This window comes from Doryrhamphus excisus, linkage group LG14 (assembly GCF_037039965.1).
Source record: "Doryrhamphus excisus strain RoL-2023G ecotype Guam linkage group LG14, RoL_Dexc_Guam_v1.1, whole genome shotgun sequence".
Taxonomy (NCBI): Eukaryota; Metazoa; Chordata; class Actinopteri; order Syngnathiformes; family Syngnathidae; genus Doryrhamphus; species Doryrhamphus excisus.
Genome location: NC_136370.1, coordinates 5085001 through 5101773, shown reverse-complemented (window position 1 = coordinate 5101773; position 16773 = coordinate 5085001). Strand labels below are relative to the sequence as shown.

At 40.0% G+C, this 16773-nt stretch overlaps 4 protein-coding genes across 15 annotated transcripts in view; all 4 read left to right on the top strand.

The window, feature by feature from the left end:
• pcnt (pericentrin) overlaps positions 1 to 1654 on the top strand; it is a 39478-nt gene extending 37824 nt beyond the window's left edge. For 7 of the 9 annotated variants that reach the window (XM_078796390.1, XM_078796389.1, XM_078796388.1 and 4 more), the window contains one exon: positions 1290 to 1654. In XM_078796390.1, the coding sequence (XP_078652516.1) occupies positions 1290 to 1327 (38 nt within the window). In that variant the 3' untranslated portion in view covers positions 1328 to 1654. The remainder of the gene's footprint in view (positions 1 to 1289) is intronic. The other 2 variants (XM_078796395.1, XM_078796394.1) reach the window with 1 other exon arrangement.
• A 396-nt stretch (positions 1655 to 2050) lies between these two features.
• Positions 2051 to 9000, top strand: senp2 (SUMO specific peptidase 2). Its single transcript, XM_058091453.2, has 17 exons — positions 2051 to 2387; positions 2917 to 2978; positions 3085 to 3197; positions 3492 to 3555; positions 3933 to 4014; positions 4302 to 4458; positions 4576 to 4682; positions 4986 to 5068; positions 5157 to 5205; positions 5332 to 5404; positions 5578 to 5727; positions 5801 to 5932; positions 6489 to 6716; positions 6793 to 6872; positions 6957 to 7041; positions 8139 to 8234; positions 8330 to 9000. Exons 1-17 carry the CDS (start codon positions 2242 to 2244, stop codon positions 8390 to 8392), a joined length of 1770 nt encoding a protein of 589 aa, XP_057947436.2. The 5' UTR covers positions 2051 to 2241; the 3' UTR covers positions 8393 to 9000.
• Positions 9001 to 9394: 394 nt separating this feature from the next.
• tra2b (transformer 2 beta homolog) lies at positions 9395 to 16021 on the top strand. Of its 2 annotated transcripts, XM_078796105.1 has the most exons (9): positions 9403 to 9568; positions 11703 to 11975; positions 12321 to 12460; positions 12536 to 12695; positions 13520 to 13708; positions 13796 to 13911; positions 14010 to 14138; positions 14212 to 14282; positions 15292 to 16021. In XM_078796105.1, the coding sequence occupies exons 4-9, from the start codon at positions 12663 to 12665 to the stop codon at positions 15300 to 15302; spliced, it is 549 nt and encodes a 182-aa protein (XP_078652231.1). In that variant the 5' UTR covers positions 9403 to 9568; positions 11703 to 11975; positions 12321 to 12460; positions 12536 to 12662; the 3' UTR covers positions 15303 to 16021. The 2 variants fall into 2 exon arrangements, with proteins under 2 accessions (XP_057947441.2, XP_078652231.1); XM_058091458.2 differs by lacking the exon at positions 11703 to 11975 and having other exon boundaries at positions 9395 to 9568.
• Positions 16022 to 16371: 350 nt separating this feature from the next.
• ola1 (Obg-like ATPase 1) overlaps positions 16372 to 16773 on the top strand; it is a 9754-nt gene continuing 9352 nt past the window's right edge. Inside the window, exon 1 of one of the 3 annotated variants that reach the window (XM_058091456.2) lies at positions 16372 to 16514. The gene's annotated coding sequence lies outside the window, so the exon portion shown is untranslated. Of the gene's footprint in view, positions 16528 to 16563; positions 16584 to 16773 lie in introns of those variants that run through there. The other 2 variants (XM_058091457.2, XM_078796378.1) reach the window with 2 other exon arrangements.

Genomic DNA, 16773 nt, shown 5'->3' with positions numbered 1-16773 from the left:
AAAGTAATCTCAGTTTATTGTGGCTCATTGGTTCCAGAACTAAGCGTGATAAGTGAAGTTTTGGGAAGTGGGATTCCTTATTCATAAATTATTTGTTTAATTGCAGCATATAAAACCTGCTTGCGACCTTCTAAATACAGTTTAACATTATTAAAGTTCTCTAGATATGAAATACCAGCCCTATAGTCACCTTTGCAATTGTAATAAATAATTGCAATTGTATAAATAAGACTCATGCTCATGTTGCTATAAACACGCTCCCGAGGAGAGAGGAGTGAAGAGCAGACAAGACGTGATCTAGTGGGTTCAGAGTTGAGTATCATCTTTGCATGGGTACGGTGCGGCAATAGTTACTTGGGTTTTTTTTTTTAAATGATCAATAGTTCCCAGAGTCAAACCGTCTCCATCATAAAGCCTTTATTCACATTTCAACATTTATAGCTGTCCCATGTGTGTACAAATAAGTTGGCCACAGTTAATAATTTAGATATCAAACCCCCCATAAAGTGTGCTCACCTGCAGTTGGGAAGGATGCATGTATAATAATCACTTCGGTGTACATTTTACTGATATTTTCATTCTACTCTATTCTGCTATTTCCAGTGTAAGTCTATCAAATAATTATTCAGAAGAACACTGTGTGGTCTGATTAATGCATGCCTCCTAAGTGCTTCACAAAGTCTGTGAAATGTCATCCTGGGATAGGGTGGGTAGAAAAATATGTGTGCTCTATCATTTCCCCTACCCTCGTAGATGAGGCACATTTAGTCCCACCTCCAAGAGAGGAAAGGCGGTTACAGGCAGCCTGTTCCCCTGATATGATTGGCTATCGGCAGCGCTGGCTGCAGGAGAACAGGACGTGGCTGTACCTGAGCTGCTTGTCGCCTCTTTACCTGCATGGCCCAGGTGAGTGTGAGTGTTAATGCCACTCACTCCACCAAAAAATTGAAAATAAAGCTTATTTCAGCATACACCTCACTCAATGGTTAACACTTACAATACTTACAATGCTACAGCTATTGGTTCTTATTAATTATTATTATTAATTGATTTGGTTGTCAAGAAAAGCATGGAAGTTGATAGATATCAGCTCTTAAATTAAACTCATATTTGCTTTTTTTATCATCAACATGCCTGGCCAAACAAATGTACCTTTAGTTGTACCAGGCATTAAAATAGATCAATAAACTGAAGAAACGGGGGTGGTATAATATTTTTTCCATGACTGTAAATGTGAATCTACAGTAGAATAAACGATTAACATTTTCTGTACATTTATGTCTTGTCAGGTTCTTCTGTTCCCCAAGACCACAAGTCGGATCACTAAAACCACCAATTTTATCTATGCCTTACATCCATGTAATGACTAATATTGCATGGATTTTTTATGTCTTGTACATAAATTGTTTTATTTGTTCTTATATGTACCTCCAATGTTATGAAGGCCAAAATGTTTTTGCCATCATTTTTAAATAGTGTTGTATTTTTCTACTAATGTTTTACACCACTATGTGCTATGTCATATATGGTTTTGCACTGGAAAAATCCCCCTGGATCATCAGCATAGCTGTGTGTACATTGTTCCGGCCATATATTTTTTTGTATCTTTAGTGTTTCTACTGCTAAGATAATAAATACTTGAAATGTGATGACAGCACTGACTCGTTTTTGTTTTTGTATTTGAAGGTCTGCTACCACGCTGTCATGACTACACATTCTATGACGTGTGTGTGTATATAATGTGCATTTTCTTAATTACAATATTTATACATTTATTTTTTTATAATTATTGTTTTTTCGCGCCAACGAATCAATCTTAAGTTCTATAAGTATATAAGGTTGTGTTAGTATTTTAAGAATCTTTATTGTCGTCATGAAGCTGTTGACCGTTACGTAACTGGGAAAGAGATTTCAGCCTCTGCCAATTATCTTCAGGGCCGTCGACGTCATTTAGAGCCTCGTGTTTGGGTTTGCTCGTTTTAAGTCTCCGAACAACGTTGCTTCACTATGAATGTCCAATCCAATGTGTTGGACTTTGAACCCCGCCCACTCCTGCACAGACAGTTAAAGTGATTAAACGACACCGCATGACGCACGTATATTGAAACGCTGATGCTAAAGCTAGCTTGACTTCTAGTGTCTGACTGCTCGTGTTGTCATACGTTTTTTGTTTGGCTCCTGTTTAGACACGTCCTGGCCCGCGTAGGGGACCTGGTTGCGTTTTTCTCGTATTTGTCTGGGATGTATGGATGGATATTTGACGGAATCTCGTCGTTGTTTGAGCCCGACGCTGGACAAAACCACGAAGCTAACGAGGGGCTAGCTGGTGGCGTCAGGGCACAGCGGCGCGAGAGCCACGGGAGACCGGTTAAGCGGAACTACCAGAGGTTCGTGCAGCAAAACATATTACTATTGTTGTTAGGTTACCAAAAATACTTCAGCTGGTCACTATTAAAACTCTCCTTGTTGACCTAACTTGTATTTTTGAGCCACTGGGCACGGTTACGTCTCAGCGCAACCTAGCAAGCAAAATTATAGTCGTTAAACTTCTTACACGCGTTTTTATTTTTATACACCCACTATTACAAGAACTTTTTCAAGTATCTACAATCAAAACAAACATGACCGTATTCCCTCAATGTAACCCTGGCTGTTTACTCAACTGCAGAGAGTGCAACCTGCTAAGCTAGCACAAGTCTAAATTGCGTTAAAATTGATAGATTTTTTTTATTTTCTGCAGTGAGCAAGTTTACAGAAAATTCAGCAAAATATGCTTGAAAAATAAGTTTTTCAGGAATTTGTATTATGTTCTCTGAACACAGGCTGACTGTGCTGCTTTGAAAAACCCTGAAAATGAATTGTGCCTTTTTGTATAAACATCCTAGTAATCACTGATGTGACATACTTGTTCTGCAGTGTTGATGCAACAGACGGCCTTGGCCAAAGTGACCAGGTCGAGGCGAAAAGACGACGCCGAGGCATGTTGACACACACACACACACACACCTGCATGATCTCACTATAGCTCTTCCCCAAAAGTGGTCCTAAATGCTAATGTATGAGGATTCATACTGTTTCCCTCAGATGTGGTGATAAGTTTTGTGAAGAAGACCGTGGCCGGAGTCGCAAGTCTGCTCCGGTTGCACAAACCATTGATTTCCACCTCTGACAAGCACGGACAATATGAGGACACACAGGTTTGCCATTAAATTGTACCGTATTTAGTTTGTCACAGAATGACATTTGGGCTTATCACTTTGAATGCACTATTTTTTTTGTATTTCCTTGAAATTCTATATTTAGAAGTGTCGCTCTGAATATCACGCATGGTTGGGGAATTTCACAACTCAAGTTTGTTAAAGTTAGAAGGCTGCTGCTACATGTGGGCTGGAGTCTGAGCAGCCTGGACAAAGACTTGTCCCTTCAGCAATAGAGCTAACAGGCTATGGTTTGATTATGAAGATGACTTTGCATTTTCTCTTTTGATTCAGGCTGTTCCGCTGGGAATTGATGAGCTGCACAACCCATGGCTAACCAACACCGAGTGGAGAATGGGTTAGTAAGGGCACCTGTAGGCCTGACACTGTAACAAATTTTGCTGGACGATAATTGACCCACGAATTGTTGAGTTATTATTGTCAACATTAATTTGAGACTATTTTTGTCAATAATGTAATGATATTGTATAGCATAACATTGCTAGTACACCGTATCAAAGCAAAGTTAGTCTCTCAGGAGTATTTAGGGTACCTATTATACCTTTTCCACTTTTCTGTCCTATAAATGTTGTGCATAGAATGTTGTATTCCTGTGTTAAACAAGGCATAGGCACCCACTACTGTACTATTACTGCTAAACTGGCTGACCTTTACAGCCCAATACTCTATTTATGTTCATCTTTATCCCTGTTTTCCCCCCTCCATCTTCGACAGATAAACCAGGGCTTGGACTAAGTGAGAGAACACTGCAGAATCCTTTTCAGAGCACCTCACCTCCTTTAATGAGGAAATTCAGGCAAGTGGTGTGATGTTTGATGGAGGGGTGTCACGAGATCTTTCGTTCAGAAAGAAAAGCTAATGTGGGCACTAGGCCTGGGACGGTAATAAATTAATTGTGCCCGTAGCATGAACAGAGTGCAGAAGAGTGAAATTCAATCAGAAGGTTGCAACATAGTCATTTTTCATTTGTTATTGTACTTTTCTGAAAAGTAATGTTAAAATCTTGTCTCGTTCTCGTAGACTCAGTCTTGTGTATCGTCTTGTGAGCTTTTTAATTAGTGACAGCACCTTCTGTATATACAGTGGGACCCCAGTGTCTTCTGGGCTCCCTGACAGGGACAAGAGAGGCCTCCTTCAGCTGCTGCCTTCGCGGCCGATGGTGAGCATGGGAATGCCCAACTCTGACCAGATTTGCAATGGACACAGCCGCTGCTACAAGCCCAGCCTCACTGTGGAAGAGGTAAGTCATGATATCGTTTAGATTTGAGTCGACAAAATCCAATACATTTGTTTATTTGGATGCTTAGAGTTGACAGTTGTCAGAGTTCTGTAGTAGCTTGTGTCTTTGAACCACCAGGCCATAAAGCAGAATGACAAGGAGCACTACAGACGCCTGCTGGAGATGGTCACCGAGAAGTACAGCAAGAGTCAACCGCTACCTTTTAATCAAACAAAACCCCAAGCGTGAGTAGGCTTCTTACAATATAATTGTTTGATACTTTAATATACTGTAGGGGTGTAACTATGCCATGACAGTTTGGTCACAGTTTGGTTCATTTTGGGTACAGTCTGAATGGGAAATCGGAAGCAGCGCCTACCAAACTGAAAGTTCCGTACTGAAAAATCACATTACGAATACATGTTCCATGATACCACTGCTCTCTTACATTAGATACACCTGCACAATCTCGTTTTTGACCATTGTGGCCAATGATTGGGAATTGTGTGCCATATTAATGAGCTTATTGTTATCTTTCAATGTTGCAGTGTGTTCCAATCACAAGGTCAACACACAGTCACCGCTTCAAGAAAACCCATTGAAATCCCATCAAGAAAGATGGGATATTCCTGTAAGAACACCCCAAGTCCTCATACTAGCATGTATCTTGTAAACATTATGATGAATATGTTGAGCTGACATTTGTGTGTGTTGCACAGCTGCCCCCAGTATGCTGGCTTGGAGGAGTACATCTGCAAATAAGAGCAGGTTGGTCTATTAGCTATTATGTCCTATATTGAGGGCACAGTTGCAGGGACAAAGGCTGCCTCTGAATTACTGTAAGTGTGTGTTAATACATGATTATATAGTAGTTTTTTGTTTTTTTTTTAACAGATGGACTGGGTTGCCTCTCAGTAAATCTTACTCAGGAGCATCAGAAGACAGCCTGCATGTGAGATGTGCAAAGGTATTGTTTAGAGATGTCCTGCAACAGGACTGTTCAGGTCGACTATGATGTTAGAAATGGTGTGTGTGTGTGTGTGTATTACTTTGTTACAAGTACAGCAATGTGCCTGTCCATCAATTCCTAAATATAGCATTTAGGAATGGGATATTTTACACTATATTTTGTGTGTGCAGAAACCGGTACCCGAGGTGGACCTTTCTACTGAGGTAGCTACTCGCCTCAACCTTGTCGACCGAGTGCCACCTTCTGTCAGCCTGCCCAGCTCGCATTCACACACAGTTCATGTAAGACACACTGATGAGGACATACCCCGACTTACCCAGGTATGGCAAAGTTGCACAAAGTTTGGCTTGGCTTAATAGATAGGATTACTTTCATTCAATTTGTTTTGTGCAGGAGATGGCATCGGAGGTGAGCTGTGCTCTGGCTCAGAGTGACCCCAACTTGGTTTTAAGTTCCGCTTTCAAGCTGCGCATCACGCAGAGAGACTTAGCGACCCTTCAGGAAGGTGGCTGGCTCAATGACGAGGTATTTTACTGTTTTTATTTAGTTTTGTTTGCAAAAGCAGAGGTTCACTGTGTAAATTGAATTAATTGGGTGATCCCGCAAGATGAAAATGTGACAAGATTTTTTTATTCAGAGAAAAAAAAAACCCACAGGCATAGGCCTGTACGATAATAAATTAATCACACAAATTAAAATGAACTCCATAATTTTGCCAGCCTCAATACTTTGGCATGCACAAGCGTGTCTGTTTTTCTCGTCTCCCACCTCCAAAAAGGCAGAAAGAGGGTTCAGTCTGGGCCTTGTTTTCAGCACCTTGGTGCATTTGTCCCATAAAACAACGGCATGTACAGAATGAGACTTTTTGCCAGTCCTACACTTTCTTTATCTAGGTGGGTAGAGACGGGGCTGCTCATATACAAACAAAGTGCAGAATAGTGTAGCCTGGTGAGAATCAATGCAAGGTAATGTAGAGATTAAATTAGCAGATTGCAATATGCTGTCATGTACCTGTGTTATTCTCAGACAAATGTGCTAATATAGCACCTCACACTTTGCCTCCAATGCTTCCAATATGTAGGTGATCAACTTCTACCTATCCCTGGTCATGAAGCAGTGTTCGGACGTAGCAGCAGGATTGAGAGTGTACTCGTTCAGCACATTCTTCTACCCCAAGCTCCGAGGTGGAGGAGGTGCAGGGCAGGACAAAGGACATGCCGCTGTGAAGCGATGGACCAAATCTGTGGACCTCTTCCTGTATGACCTTGTTCTGGTCCCGCTCCATCTGGGTGTCCACTGGGCCCTAGCCGTGAGTCAGACCAGTCAGTTTGTTTGTACGTTGCTGTTTACATAAAATAACGTGCCTTCCATTACTCTCATCTCAGGTGATAGACTTGAAAGCCAAGACCGTGAAGTCCTATGACTCAATGGGCCAAAGACATGATGACATTTGCAGTCTTTTACTGTGAGTCCGCCCTACATTTAATGTTTAGTGCAGTTTCACTTGGCAAAGCTTCTAAACTGGATATTCTGTTGTTGTTTTTTGCAGCCTCTACCTAAAGGACGAGCACAAAGCAAAGAAAGGCAGAGAACTCGACAGCGCCAAGTGGACCGTCAGTTGCATGCGAGCCTCTGTAAGTGTAACTGGGCCAATCAGAGCACTGTTTTGTGGTTGACTATGGCCTCTTTTTAGTAAACAAATATTGAAAGACAAGTTATATTTATTTTGTGGTCACTAGGTTACACTGATGAGACATTACCTTAAATTATATTACTTTAACACCACATGGAGTCAACCATGCCATGTCCGACTTTGTCCTTCCACTACACGTGGAAGTGGTATGTTTTTGGTTTCTTACTTTGATCTTTTCCCCCCACTCCATTTGAAACAGTAAGTTGATAACAAATACATTGGAGGCTAATTTGTTAAAACAGCTTGCTATATGCAATGAGCGCCGGCCGTCTCTTATGTCCCTACACTGACCCTGCACATTGTGCAGCATTAGGGCCGCACAATGTGGTGTAAACAAACAACAATAAAAGCGTGGCGGTGACTATAGGGGTGTTATTTAATGTCTGCAGGGCTCTAATAGTGGTAAAAACAATATTTCAAAAATTGTAAACAGGTTGTCCATGCTGTGACGATGAAAATATTTAGTTTATTAATAATCAACCCTACTTAGCGGAAATTCACTTATCACAGTTGGGTCTGGCACCAATTAACAGCGATAAACGAGAGACAACTGTATTCAGTTCAATGCGGTATGGTAATATTATATTATCTATTTATCCAATAATTTATTTGTAACAGTAATAAAAATTTGTAGACGCGCAAATCTTTCCATCGGTGGCTGACACTAAAAAAGTAAAATAGTAAGTAAAATAATTAAATGGGTGCATTTTTTCGTTTCTGTGGTAGAATGCAGGTTAATAGAGACAGTGATGATGTTGACATAAACGGACCCATTTTTCATACAAATTGCCCTTTTGGTCTCAAATTTTATTTCAACAAAAGCCGTCAACCATATATGTCGATGCCTGCTTAAGTGGACACTCTTTAGTAGTAACTGTAGTAACACTGTGGACTTGAGTGAATTTGAATTAAATTTCAACATCATAAAAAATGTAAACATAATCTGAAAACAGTGAATACCCGGTACTGAGAGGATATTGTATGTTTTCAGTCATGTACTGAATGATAACTGTGCTGTACGCCGTCCCTTCCTTCCAGGAAATCCCCCAGCAGAAAAATGGCAGTGACTGTGGTGTGTTTACATGTAAATACGCAGAATACATCGCTAAAGGAAGACCCCTCGCCTTTAAACAGGTATATTATTGTAGCACACCCTTGTCTACATGTGTTGTTTCATTACAAACAAACAAAAAACGAGTATCTTTTTGTTTAATCCTTCCCCCCTCTAGTGGCACATGCCTCTTTTCCGTAAATTAATGATATGGGAGATTCTGCATCAGAAGCTGCTATAGCATGACGGCTCAGCATGTGAACATTTCTCAGCGGAAGAAACGTGTACAGACGTTGCAAGGAAAGGAAAAAGACAAAAACAGCAGAGGACAACTCCATCTACGCAAGTCCAGCTGCTTACCTCTGAAGACGTTAGACATGATCTATGTCCCTGCACCTCTCAGCGACATATTAACCTGTTATAATCTCTGAGTTATAATTAGAGACATTCGTTTTTTTAATGTTACCTTTGCATTGTTTGTATAACTGCCAGCAGTACTGCCACAAGTGCCTTTGGTCTTCTGACACTGAGCTCAACTTTAAACTGATCATGATTGGATTCCCGATGTATGCAGCTCAGCCGTATTTTGTTGCAATTCGACTCCTCTTGGAAACAAGCAACAGAAGTTGCATTCTTCTGATGGATGCTTTTTAATTTATTTATTATGTGACTGGGAGTGTGTACAGTATTTTTTTCTTCATGAATGTATAGTTGTTTCTCCCCTATTATGACATCAATGTACAGTAATTATTGCATTTCAAACTACTGTATACACACGCATGTTTGATTTAATGCTTGAAAATGTGTTTTTTCTTTTTTTCCCCCTGAAATAAATGTTAATGTAACGTATTTGCTCGTTGCTGGTGTTTTATAGGCCAACATTGCACTGTATTGAGTAAGTATTGTCTAAGATATTCTGCTTATTACATTAATATGTTGGTTGCACGACATGTATTAACCTTGACTACATTGCACAAATCTAATTACATGAAAGTCCGAACGTTGCCTATTATACAGTATAAAGGTGCTTTTATTTTGGAACATCCAGACGGAAAAAGGATTGCGGCCGTTTACTTCAGGTTTTAATGTATGTACTGGATTTATTCACTGCATTGAGTAGGTGGGTAGCTCAAGATAAGTTCACCTTTTAAATATATTTCAAAACAATGACGTCGCGTGATTCACGTCTGGCTAAATATAAATAGTTATTTTACTTTGGAACAAACGGAACCGGAAAAGGATCACTGCGTTTTATTTCAGGCTCAGTGCAGCTCAGCTCAAACCGGTTTTGGTTTGTGGTGCATTCATCACCAATTGGGCAAAAGCAGTCGTTAAAGTACATTTAGGCCGTTTTTCTTCATAGTTACAGGATAGTGACGCGAATATGAGCGACACCGAGAAAGAATTCAGAGAGAAGGTGAGTTGTGTTTGATTATAACAAAATACCTTTACTGAAAAAGACGCAGCGCTAGCTAGCATTAGCTTGTTAGATATGTTGTGTTGCTGTGGCTTTGGCAACGTACGTTTTCAAACCTAGGAGAGCCGTCATTAAATTGTCATTAAACTAATTATGTAATTATATGTATTTTGAATAACACATTGTAAAGACGTTGAATTTGAATGCTTAGTGTCTATATTTATCAAGCAGCGTGCCCCAGTCCAAAGACTAGGCCGCGGCATGGCCTTGCTTTTATTCAAGCGCCATTGAGTGATTGCCTTTGCTTACAGCTAGCTTAGATGTAGAACTGTATTCATCTAGTTAATGTTGTCATTATCTAAGTTTTTGATTCTATGATGTTAGAATATTATTACGAAGACATTTTGGGGCCACACTGTAAAGTAAATGGCAAATAAGTTTACAAGAATAAAGTCCTAATCTTACAAGACTAATTGTGTTGTGTTTAAATTAATGTAGGATTTTTTTTACACTTACTCATTTAAAGTCATTTAATTGTACAATATTTCATAAAGTTACAACTGTTTTGATATTTCAACAAGGACGTTGCTTTGACTTGAATCTCGTAATTATATGACTTCATTCTTCATTCTGTTATTTTTCCAAATCTTTCAGTGTGGCCTTAAATGGGAACTGCGCTATTTTTTTTTACATTTTGTCCATCATTCGCAATCCTTAATTGAAACACGAACACATTTCCCCATTCTGTGCATTTTAACTCAAGAAAACAAGTTAATATGAACTAGCTGAAATTGCACGTCATTGGACCCACCTATTTCGACTATGAATGCCTCTAAAGAACATACCTAATATTGAATCATTTGATATGCATGCTGTGATCATGCATTAACACACAGGGCTGAGGTATAGCTCATATTAACTTTTTTATTATTTATATTAACTTGTTTCCCATGCGAGAATGCACAGAAAAGGGAAAGAAATATATGTTCTTGTTTCAAATAAGGATTGTGAATGGTGGGTAAAATTTCAAAAGAAGCGCAGTTCCCTTTAAACAAGTAGTTTGGATTTTTTTTTTACATGAAGTTATGACATCCACATCAGCTGTGTAGTTCATCAACAGTGACTTATCGCCCTCCCTCCCACCCCCACATTACGTCCCATCCGCTGAGTACTGGTTAGCTCAGGGGTGGGCAAACTACGGCCCGGGGGCCACATGCGGCCCACCAAGTGTTTGAATCCGGCCCGCCAGTTGCTTTTTCAGTATTTCAACTTTTAACATACAAACTGGCAACATGTCTTATTTAGTCATTTTTTTTTAAATGTAAAATTTAGTGACATAGTTTGATGTTTAAAGTGCTCCTGAAAAAAGCCACATGAGAACATACAGCTACAATTAGACAAATCATTCAAGGAAAATGTGTGTGTTAAATACATGTTCTGGCCCCCTGGACAATTTTGTTAACTCAATGCGGCCCACGAGTCAAAATATTTGCCCACCCCTGGGTTAGCTGGTTGCTCCACTGAAGAGTTTGGCTTCTCAAAACAATATGCGTTCAAAAGAGTAAATAGGTTTGAATCACAAAAATGCCTCCTCGAAAAAAAAATCAGACCTTGCAATCATTCAGTGTTACTACAGTCCTGTTGCACGTCCATTTGTGTGTGTGTGTGTGTGTGTGTTCCATGGTGGCTCTCTCGCATCACATCCGTGCAAGTAAACACCGTGGAACACATACAGAAGATTGAATGGGCAGTGATATGTTGGCAAAGTAAGGCAGAGTGATTGTGATGTCTGATCTTTTTTTTTAAGGAGGCATTTTTGTGATGCAAATGTTAGCACTCTTGAGTGTTTAGTTAAGTGGCACCACCAACTAACGGGAACTACGTTCCTCATCGCCAAAATCTAACCAAAAACCGGCTCACAGGACGAAATGGGGGTTGATTATGTCTTATACCTTTGATGCACTACACTGCTGATGGGGATGTCCAACAACTTCATGTTAAAAAATCAGCACTATCTCTTTCATACTTCTTAATACATGCCTGTTATTTAGCACTGCTGTTTTTCTTTGTGCCTCTTGGTGTTCATGCAACAAACAACAACTTGCCTTATCACCCTTGTTTGTTCTTTGTTAAGGTTGAGGTTGGAAGAAAAGAAAAAGGCGAAGACGTTTCAGATGCGAAGTTGTTATTGTTTGAAGCCGATGATGCTGTTGATGCATGCTAATGTATTGAAGCGGAAAAAGAAGATCTGCCCCTCGACTAGTGTTGTAATGGCAGATGCTAAATTGGGGAAGAGGATCAAAAAAGAAGTCATAAGAATGTCAAAGAGAAGAAAGAAGAAATGAAGGGTTGTTTTGAAGTAATGAAGTAAAAGAAGTAATGAAGTTATGATCAGAAGTTTGGCCGGGTAGGAGTAATTTCTTAAAAGCCTGTTATGTTGCTATTTTCTTTCTTCTTGTTTCTGTCTCTAAATCATGCATGTAAATGAATCCTTTTTAGTCTGTAATTCTCACTCGCCAGCCCCCCACCAAACACCCACATGTTATTGTATTTTGAAATCTTCTCAGCTAAATAAGTAATACATTACTGCCACAATGTGTTTTCATGTAATTGTAGCTGTAGCTTTGTATTTTTCTCCAAAATAAGCTAATTTCTATTGGGGGTTATAAGTGCGAGTGGAGTCATCTCTTGATCCAATTGTGTTATTGTTCTTGTATTTTTATTTTTTCTAACTTATTGTCTGTATGTCCAGGAGTCACAACCTGGCTCGGGGAGTTCCTCCCCTCGACGATCCGTGAAATCGGCCAGCCGCTCGCCGGCACACTCGAAGGAAGGTTCCCGCCATTCCAGGTCGAGGTCTCGTTCGCAATCTAGGTCCAAGTCCAAGTCTCGGTAAGACTCCTTTTATAAATCCCACCTACATTATACTGCAATGAGCTCATTCGTGTTCCATTCATATTATCTTAGGTCCCGTTCCCACCGAAGCTCACGCAGGAACTACTCTCGCTCCCGTTCCCGCTCTCATCGCCGTCGCTCCAGAAGCCGCTCTGGCAGTGGTGACTCCCGCCGCCGCAGGAGCCACAGCCGCTCTCCCATGTCGAACCGCCGCAGACACATCGGCAACAGGGTATAGTTTGATGTTTTGTCTTGGTCAGGGATGTCCAAAATGCGGTGTGGGGGACACTTGTGCCCTGTTTTTATTGCCCCTCAGCATACAGCCGTTCCTCATTTATTGCAGTGAATTGGTTCCAGCCCTGACTGCGATACGTGAAATTCCGCAAATTCAATATTAAAGATTCAATATTAACAAACAGAATATTTTCGTAGTTAGCACAGGGTTTACACTACATGTCATTGATCTTGGCAGCCCGCTGCTACAAAATAAAAGCCATCACACCTTAAAATGATTCTTTTTAAACTTGAAGTAATATTGTATGAATGTATATGCTGCTATATAGATATACTATATTGCTTATTTGCTCACATATTGGCAGTCACATAAAATACTTCACCTCCTTTCTTTTTCTGCAACGTAGAATAGTGCTGCAAGTTTAATACACCAAAGTTTAGTACTTTGAACTAAAAATATATATATTATTGAAAAGGTATCAGTGTTCCTATAAAACAGGCAAATTAAATTTAGGTTTGCGTCAAAGTACAAAATGTACTTTTGTATTAGTCACACATTGGAGTAAATAGGTTGGGTAACAACATTTTACACTCAGCAACTCTGAGCAACTTTGCCTTAAATTTAACAATTTTTGAAATGTTCTGTGCTGGTTGTTTAAAATGGTGAAATAAGTTAATGAATAAATAAGTAATTAAAAATTATTTGTCATAATAAAAACACATTGCAGACGTAGCAGTAGCAATTCATTTTGGAGGTGAAAGTGAATAAAAGCATGATCATGTTATGAATTCAGTAGATAATAACATGTAAAACCCCCACAGGCCAACCCAGACCCCAACACATGTCTGGGTGTGTTTGGGCTGAGTTTGTACACCACCGAGAGGGATCTGAGGGAGGTGTTCTCCAAGTACGGCCCACTGGCTGACGTCAACATCGTGTATGACCAGCAGTCTCGGCGCTCCAGGGGCTTTGCTTTTGTCTACTTTGAGAACTACGAGGACTCTAAAGAGGTAAGTGGGACACAAAGCAATGTCTGAATATTTAGGTCTGCTTTATATGAAATGATAATTTATGCTCTGGGCAAATCATTGAATTAGGCCAAGGAGCACGCTAATGGGATGGAGCTGGACGGCCGTCGGATCCGGGTGGATTTCTCCATTACCAAACGAGCACACACCCCTACCCCTGGCATCTATATGGGACGACCCACATAGTGAGTGTCTGACGCCCTTAGATATTTGATGCCTACTCTTGGTTGGTTATAAATACATGTCAGGGTTCTATTAAACATAATTTTGCTTGTGCTTGCAGTGGTGGCGGCGGCAGCAGCTCATCACGGCGCATGTCTAGGGATTACGACAGAGGATACGACCGAGGCTATGACCGAGGTTATGATCGGGACTATGATCGCTACGACGACCGAGAGTACAGATCATACAGGTAGCTTATTTGTCTGGTGTTTATTATGTCATTTGATTGATTGGTGATTCATTTAAGTTGTTTGTCCCAATAGACGGAGATCTCCATCACCTTACTACAGCAGAGGGTACCGCTCTCGATCCAGATCACGGTCCTACTCCCCACGTATGTTTAAACACTCCTTTTCTTTTTTTTATTACCTTGTTTCCTCAAATAGTGGCCAGGGGCATTTACAGTGGTATTAATAAGTTTGGGCACCCATGATCATTTTCAAGATTTCCCCTTTTTTTCCCAGAAACTTCCATTTCACCTCTCATTTATCACTGTGCTCGTCTGCTATAGGATGTATTTAACTGGCCGATCCCAACAACCACAGATTTGAAAAGGAAAATCTTGAGAATTATCAGGGGTGGCCAAATATTTTCATACCACAGTATTTACTGTGGTGTAATAACATTGGGAGGGCCTTACTAGAACAAAGGCGTTGTTAATAGGATGCTCCGATCAGTGTTTTATGCTGCCGATTCTGATAGAGATCGCATGCATTCATTTAAAATGTTTCAATTTATTTATGAGTGCTATTGACAATTCCAAGATCTGTAATTAATCCATAATGTAATTAAAAATAAGGGGGGGGGCGATTTTTGTTTTTTTTCCATGGAGCACAATTCCTGGCTGCAACTTTGCTATTGGCCGATATATGGAAAGAAGGGCCGAGGAGTGGCACGTAGGTGGGTTCCACCAAAAGGTTGGGTATCTTGTACTTTGAATAAAATTATTTAATTGTATTTTATTTGCTTAGCCTTCTAACTGTCATGCACTTACGGGCGAGTGCTGTCCAGTGTTCTGGCTGCATTTGCTAACGTTGGACTAATGATCACACTGAGAGCCTCATCCTCCATCAAGTGTTGTGCTGTATTAAATTAAAGCTTTTTAATGTACTATCCACACCACTTATTTTTATGGCATGTGTTGGTAGGTAAGTTGCACTTTTTTTATTTATATTTTCTTTTGCTGGGACACATGCAATGTCTGTCATAGCAAAGCTATTAATTGGGGTTGGGTTTTTTTTTTTTAGTGGAGGCCACTATTTGACACTCAACTTGTTAAAATCAAATGTTTTTTTGGGTCTTCATCACTTTTTATTTTAATCTCACCTTTGTCCACCCCACAGGTCACTACTGAGCAGCGAGTCATCTGTTTTATATTTGTTTTGTCCACATAATGGCAAACCCACACTTGAGAACAGATCTCCTTCGACGTCTCCATCCCAGCAAAACTTGATTAGTGGTGGAAAAGTTACCCAAGTTGTAGAAGTGCAAGAGAATACAAACAAATGATTTTTTTTTTGTTCACTGTTCCGAGCCCTGATAGTTCACGTTGGTTTGCTGTGAAACCTTGAGTGGGAAGTTGAAACAAAACCCCAATGTAACGTGTTCATGCTGTTTTAAAATTTTTTTTTTTCTTGTGTGAAATTGGCTTTGAAGTATGGATGTTTTTTATATGTAAGCAGGTTTGTCTGTGACATTTCCAGCTTTATGCAGCTGCATTTCTTATTTTGGTCTCCCTGGTGACAATATATTTTTTCTGATTTATGTTCTCAAATTACTCTTTCAGTGCCGCAGCGATTGTACCATGAAGTCTCTCTTAGAAAATAAACATGTTTTTCCTCTCTAAATCAAAAACATGGTCACAGTTTATGGAATAAATCCTGAATAAAAGTGTTAAATGTGGAGGTTTACTATGTTTTTTCACAGGGTTCTCAATGTTTATGAATAAAAAGTAAAATCTTGCCATTTGCTTGCATCCCTACTGCATTTTAGTCTATTGAGTTCGCTGCACTTGATCTGATTTGTATGTCATATTTTGTTGTTTGATTTCCCAATAAAAGCTGAAAGCATCATCATAGCAATTAATATTTCATTCATTAGAGGACTGCTTTGTAAGTACTGAATATGGGTTGAAGTTGACGTTCGTAATTGCACGATTTTAGCTAATGAACTTTACCTATTGTCACTACATGCTATAGAATGTGGTGCACCTAATTCTACGATACGAAAATACCAGTGTATTCAGAGCTTTCAAATTAAATAAGACTTTTTAAATTAGTAATACAGACCCCTAGCAATACTGTTTACACCAAACGATAATTCAATTAGTTTGCTAATAAGCTAAGGGTAAAAAAGGCGAAAGTGCGAGCGGCATTGGTATCGTTAGATAGATATCACGTCGACTGTGACGTAACCACGCAGCGCTTCACCAGACCAATCAGAGGGCTTCCTTGTCAAAACACTTCCGCTTTTCGCTCCAACCTGTCTTTCCACCGGGGTGGTGTGTGTGAGCGGCTTTCGCTGAAGTGTGCAGCACGCTGACTGTAACGAGAAAACAGAAATAAAGGTACACAATAAACGTGCGTAAATACTAACAACTGAAACGCGGTGGACTCATTTTAAAGTGTACAAGCAGGTAATTGGTTGCGTCCCCGTGGACGTAGTGGTTATTCAGGAGTGGCTTCTATTAGCTACCCGCTAACGCTAGCATGTCGTGTTTGAATGAAGCTGCTGCAAGTTTTCAGTGCAGCTAGCTTGGCAACGTAGTCTTGTGTAGCTCAAACTACCTTCATATGACATTAGCGTTATCATGGTGTTTCGGGATT

Coding starts and splice junctions, on each gene's coding strand:
- senp2 (XM_058091453.2), top strand. CDS start 2,242: ATGTATGGATGGATATTTGACGGAATCTCGTCGTTGTTTGAGCCCGAC. Junction 4,015..4,301: donor CCTTTAATGAGGAAATTCAG/GCAAGTGGTGTG, acceptor CTGTATATACAG/TGGGACCCCAGTGTCTTCTG. Junction 4,683..4,985: donor AATCAAACAAAACCCCAAGC/GTGAGTAGGCTT, acceptor TCAATGTTGCAG/TGTGTTCCAATCACAAGGTC.
- tra2b (XM_058091458.2), top strand. CDS start 9,536: ATGAGCGACACCGAGAAAGAATTCAGAGAGAAG. Junction 9,569..12,320: donor AGAAAGAATTCAGAGAGAAG/GTGAGTTGTGTT, acceptor CTGTATGTCCAG/GAGTCACAACCTGGCTCGGG. Junction 14,139..14,211: donor CGAGAGTACAGATCATACAG/GTAGCTTATTTG, acceptor TTGTCCCAATAG/ACGGAGATCTCCATCACCTT.